The sequence below is a fragment of the Convolutriloba macropyga genome, chromosome 9, assembly GCF_964194025.1.
Source record: "Convolutriloba macropyga chromosome 9, txConMacr16.3, whole genome shotgun sequence".
Classification (NCBI taxonomy): Eukaryota; Metazoa; Xenacoelomorpha; order Acoela; family Convolutidae; genus Convolutriloba; species Convolutriloba macropyga.
The window spans coordinates 60,858,688-60,864,687 of record NC_134476.1 but is presented as its reverse complement, the minus strand read 5'-3'; the positions used below and the strand labels follow the sequence as shown (position 1 = coordinate 60,864,687).

The following is a 6,000-nucleotide window of genomic DNA, read 5'->3' as shown; positions in this document are numbered from 1 at the left end:
TGATCTCCTATAGGGCAAAAATTTCAAAATTTGAAAAAATTTTTTCCGACAACTTTTTTTACTCAAAAAACATGTTTCACACATTTTTACATTGATTTAAGCCGAAAAAACGCAAAAAAATTTTTCGACCCCATTTTTCAAAAATTTTTACAAGTGTCGACGCCCATTAGCGGTAAATTCTCAAATATGAAAAACTGGATCTGAATACTTTTATCATACACAAAACATGTAATCGCAATGCTAGCAATAGCAGTGCTTAATTTATATCAGACCCCGCAGCAAACAGACCCCGCAGCAAACAGTTAGTCGTAACAAAAACTGGGTCAAGCTTGTAAACAAATTGAACAAAGTTAAAATCAACCGAAAAGTTTTCCATTTTCGGTCAAAGGGGGGGGGGGGACAATTTTTGCAATCTATAAAATTTTTGGAAGTGTCCCACCCCGTAGTAGACGGGCGTTCCAAAAATTGTCCAAGCAATAGCAGTGCTTAATTTATATCACTGTTCTAAACAAACAAACAGACCCCGCAGCAAACAGTTAGTCGTAACAAAAACTGGGTCAAGCTTGTAAAGAAATTGAACAAAGTTAAAATCAACCGAAAAGTTTTCCATTTTTGGTCAAAAAAGGAGGGGGACAATTTTTGCAACCCATAAAGTGTCCCACCCCGTTGTAGATGTGCATTGCAAAAATTGTCCGTCCCCCCCCCCCCCCCCCGTTGAGGTTCTAGTCACTTTCCTTTACTACTTTCCTTTGCCCTGAACCTAATTCAAATTTAACTTAAGTTTTAAAGTGCAGAAGTCATTTTTATTGAGTGAGGTAAGTCACTGATGACCAAAATCTAATCACGCAAAAAACTTTTGCTAGAGAGAGTGAGAAATGACGTCACGCACTCAAAAGCAGTTAGTGAGTGGAAAAAGTAATTCAGAAAATTTGACTTTTCAGCTTTGAGGTGTGAACAAATGTAAAACGAAAAAAGAGCGTCAGACGACGAAACAAAAAAAACCAAGAGACCCGTAATATAGCTCCGCTCAGCTTACAGCTATAAAAAACATAATTAGAAAAACTAAAAACCTGCAAGTGGTTATAAAACTTTGCTCGCATAACAAAAATTTTTTCACACCTAGTTTGCGGCGTTGAATTTACATCCTGTTTTAAATAAACTCCAAAAAAATCGATCAAATAGAAAACTAAGCAGGACAATTCCTGACCTGCAATGCAAAAATTTTTCATTGACAAAATAAACTAGAACTAGAATGGACTATGCCTGTAGTGAAAGATATTTACAAAGAAATCCTATCAAAATTGAAAACACGAATTTTCATACACTGTTTTCTTACTGCCCTTAAAAATTAAAAGAAAAAAATCCACGCCGCAAAAAACTCCTCGCTTTTTCGCTCCACTCCTTGTTTCGTCGTGAACAAAATCATCACTCCAATTTGACTTCAAAAATCTTCAAAATGTGTGAACAGATCTTGAAAAAACACAGCGCCCCAATACAATTCAAAATCTTTGAGCCCCAATACAATCCAATTCTGGGATTGTGAGAAAGACTGAACCCCATTACAATCTAATTTTTGGATTATAAAAAAGACAGCACCAATACAATCCAATGCCTGGATTGTAAAAAAGACAGAACCCCAATACAATCCAACTAATGGATTCAAAAAAAGACAGAGCACCAATACAATCCAATTTTTGGATTGTAAAAAAGACAGAACCCCAATACAATCCAATTCTTGAATTGTAAAAAAGACAGAGCCCCAATACAATCCAATTCATGGATTTTAAAAATAGGCGCGCTATAATAGCCTGCTGAGATGAGGGTGCTACTAAACATAGCCGGCTTGTGGCCTTCCGTGAATTGAAACAACTAAAGAAATAAAATAGACAGATTGACCACCAGTCCTTTAATAGACCGCTAGAATTTTTGGTTCGATTCGGACTGTCTTGTTTATGAGACAACTACGCTCCAAAGGAAAAACCCAAGAATTAGGGCATAAACGATCGACCTTTAACTAGTGAATGTTCATAAAATCTAAAGTTCATTAAGCGAGTTCAGAAGTCATTTTTTAGTGAGGTAAGTCACGCAATTGACCTAAAAGCAGAACAACGACGCCACGCAAACAAATTTTAACTGCAAAGCAGTAGAAATCACTGAAATTGAAAAAGTCAATTCCAAGAAGTCAAGTAGCAAGAATCATCGATGAAGACAAAATTTAAAAAAATCATAGCCGGAAGAATTCCGGAAACGACTCGAAAGAAGAAATTGCCCATACGTGTGACTAAACAACTAACTAGAATAACTTACCTCCACAAATGCCATAAAAAATTAAGGAAGAATAGAAACGGCATTCAAAAACAAATTGAATAAAAAACTATAAAAACTTTATGAAGGAAACATAAAGCTGAATACAGTTTCTTCGCAATCAGAGTAAGGAAAAGCTCGCAAAACAATGGACAAGTCATAATAGGCTAAGAAACTTGTGTTAGATGAAAAAAGAGAAAAACTGCAACAAATTAGGAAAATTGGTTCAAAACTTCAATCAATTGGTATCTGAAAATTCCTTAAGTAACAAGCTTCCATTCAAATCCCACTTAATGCAGTAAAACAAAAAAACCGATCAAAAAATCATTAAAATTTGTCTAAAAATCAGCAAAACTGATCAAAAACCTCCAAATTACCATTAAACTCAAATTAACTACTTGAAACCTTCGATTCCTATCAAAACAAACTTAACACTAATACAATATCATAATCAAACCTCACAACCATCAAAAGTTGCAAAAATACTGCTTTTAAAAGCCGCACGTTAACAAAAAAATTTCGCTCGCTTAGAGAAAATTTTTTAACACATCAAATTTCACACATCTTTGAGTCGTAATAAAAACCACGATGTTCCCAATAATAGCCGCAGTCGCTTCGCGGCTATTTATCAACAATGGCCATTTTGAGGACTCTGCACACTGCTTCTTAATCCATGTTCTTTGTTTAGCTTAACGTTTGTTTTGATTGACTTGAAAACATCTTTAACATTTATAAACTCAACATATAACTATGTCTTCAAAAGTCCCATTTATGTGGCAATTCGTTATGCTGTTTTTGCCGAATTAAAAATGGGTGGGGGCTTTGGCTTTAGTGGGAAAGAGTCAGCAATAAAATTCACATATCACATTTAAGTTGACAACTTGTTCAATTGCGAATTTTGACTAATGCTGTTTCATGTCTTTCATCACTTGTCACCACACATCAGAGTGTCTTCGAAGAGTCTTCTTTAAGAGTGACAGTTCTGTTGAACACCAACCCATTCTGGTCTCCTTTCATAGATACAGAGTCCGGATCTACAGAGAAGTAGCCAATCCTCTCAAACTGGAACTTGTCATACACTTGAGCACCCTGCACAACACAACACACTACTCTTAAAAAACCCATAACCAACTAACGTCCGACGAATTGCTATTGCTCTCAAACGATGTAGTTTGGCTTCGGTAGTAGCCAGCTGAGGCTTAGGGATGCTAGCATTGGGGGATGTGGGCTCAAGCGATGGGGGTGGGGTTGCGAAAGCTAGATGAGCGGAGGTTCAAATGGACAGGTGGATGAGGGTAGATAATGGGAGTGTTGAGAGGGGGTGTGTAATGTGGGGGGGGGCTGATGGCGGCGGTGATGGAGGGTGACCGAGGCGTCCAAGCTTTTAAGATTGAACTGCCTGTCATAAGCATGTCTACATCAGTAATGTGTATATGTCCGCAGCCGCGCCAATGAGCCACGATCTAGGGCCATATACACATTACTTTATTTCCCTTTTGGTTTATCCACTACATTTCCCTTTATAATCCCTCAAAATCTATCATTTCCTGTCTTACTTAGTGCAATCCACTAGTATTGAGTTAAGCTGGTAATTAACCGTTATCAGACGGATAGTTCGGGTTCTATCCCCACTGACTCCAGTGGACGTATCCCAGATAGTAGTGTAACTAATAAGACCGTGTAACAAGCACGTAAAACCAACTTGCGAAAATAAACTTGAACAAAAAACCAGCTTAACTCTTTTATAATTGAAGAAAATAATAATAAAATAATTTTTATATATGATCTCATACCAATATTATAATTATAATTCTACTAATAACTTAATAAGAGAATCTAAATTCACCATTAAAATCTCTAATACCTTTATCATCAAATGGATCAATAGCTATCTTGTATTGTTCTTTTGTTTCTAAATGATGTTTATTACTATCAATAATACATTTAGTTACATATTCACTTTTTGCATCATATACAGCATTTTTATAGTCTTCAATAGTAATTTGGTTTTTAATAGTAGCTTTGGTTATACCTTTCAACTTTTTTCTTCTTCTCTATTAACTGTATTAAAACAATATGCTTTAGCTTTAAGGAAACAAGCTTCCATAATAGTATCATTAGGTATTTCAACTTTCATTTTACATAACTCCGAGTTATGTAATATATCTTTCATCTTATTCAATTCAGTTTCTATATCACTATCTAAAGGAACATTTATGTTTATAAATATACTATCAGTATAATGATAACTACAATCTAACTTTTTCTCAAAGTATTCATATATAGCTTTATACATAAACAGTTTAACCTTTTCTAATATAACAAAACCAATATAATTAAACTTGTCTAACTTACCATTACCTCTTGTTTTATGTACAGCTAATAGTTCATCATCAAACTCTACAGCATATTTAAAACTAATATTCTTCACAAATTTTACATATCTATCCACATCATTAACCAACTCCACATCTTGTCTATTGTACACATTTTCTATTGTTTTTCCATAGAAGGCTTTATTCATTAACTTAAAGAATTTATCACCAAATTTATCTCCCTTAGCTTTAGCTTCTTTTCTTTTCTGAATATTAAACTCAATATAAGGCTTTTACCACTCACTATTATTATATTCTAACTTGCTTAATTGTATCATCTTAAAACCTTAAACCATTACTTAATTACCAATCTAGCATCTCTCCATCAATTACATAGTCTACCTTATCCGTTAACTTCAACATCAACTTTTCATTTGGTTTGCATCCTTTCTTTTCATTTTCATTTTGATAGTCTGTAAACTGATCAATGTTAGCCTTTGTCTTTTCTGGAAAGAATGGATACTTCTTTGTTTTTTGTTTCAACTCATCATTATACTTTACATCAATGGTATAGATATCGCCTGTATTATTACTACAACTAGTGTAATTATTATCTGTGAAGCCAGTTTCTGGATCATTACACACTTTGATTTCACCAGTAGATAAAGCTTGCACCATAGCAGAGGAACTTAATGAGTTGAAGTATTTTAAATAATTCTCTTTACCTCTATACTCAATGCTTTAGCGTGACCCATATCAATACAAATATAATTCATCAGTTTTTGTTAATACTTTGAAGTCCAATCTTCTTTGCGAGTTAGGTTATAAATAGGTGATTATCATAATTAGAAGAATTAAATGCATATATTGGTACAAAATTATTCTTAGCCTGAAGGTTACACTTATTGTAAGCATATCCTCTAAATTTGCCATTTAGGTGATCATGATATCTAAAAATGTCTTCACGCATATACTCGTTACAAAAATAACAGTTAGTATATAGAGGAGTAATCTTTCAATGGAATATTTATACTAAATATATCTTTAAATAATTTATTATAATAACTCATCCTACTTATAAACCAATCAACTACATCGGTTGAGCCGCCACTTTGCGGATCTTCTCCAACGTATCCTTTCATACTTATCTTCTAATATATCAGGATAGTCAGTTTCTAAATATAACCTACAAGCAATAGGAATGTGTTTTCTGTTTTTATTATACATTTAAAATCATAATACATAGCAAATGGTACTCTGTTTCTATAGTGGAACTTATCAAACTTTAGACAATCATCATGATGGAATGTTCTTCTTCCAATATTATTACACAATTCTAAATGTTTATTTAATGCATTTTCAGTTCGAAATGACACACAAC

General features: G+C 33.9%; 1 protein-coding gene across 1 annotated transcript in view; it reads right to left on the bottom strand.

Moving 5' to 3' along the window:
* Nucleotides 1-3,049: 3,049 nt before the first annotated feature.
* LOC142345912 (glutamine--tRNA ligase-like) overlaps nt 3,050-6,000 on the bottom strand; it is a 94,390-nt gene continuing 91,439 nt past the window's right edge. The window contains exon 16 of the mRNA XM_075398362.1: nt 3,050-3,393. Within this exon, the coding sequence (XP_075254477.1) occupies nt 3,247-3,393 (147 nt within the window). The 3' untranslated portion in view covers nt 3,050-3,246. The remainder of the gene's footprint in view (nt 3,394-6,000) is intronic.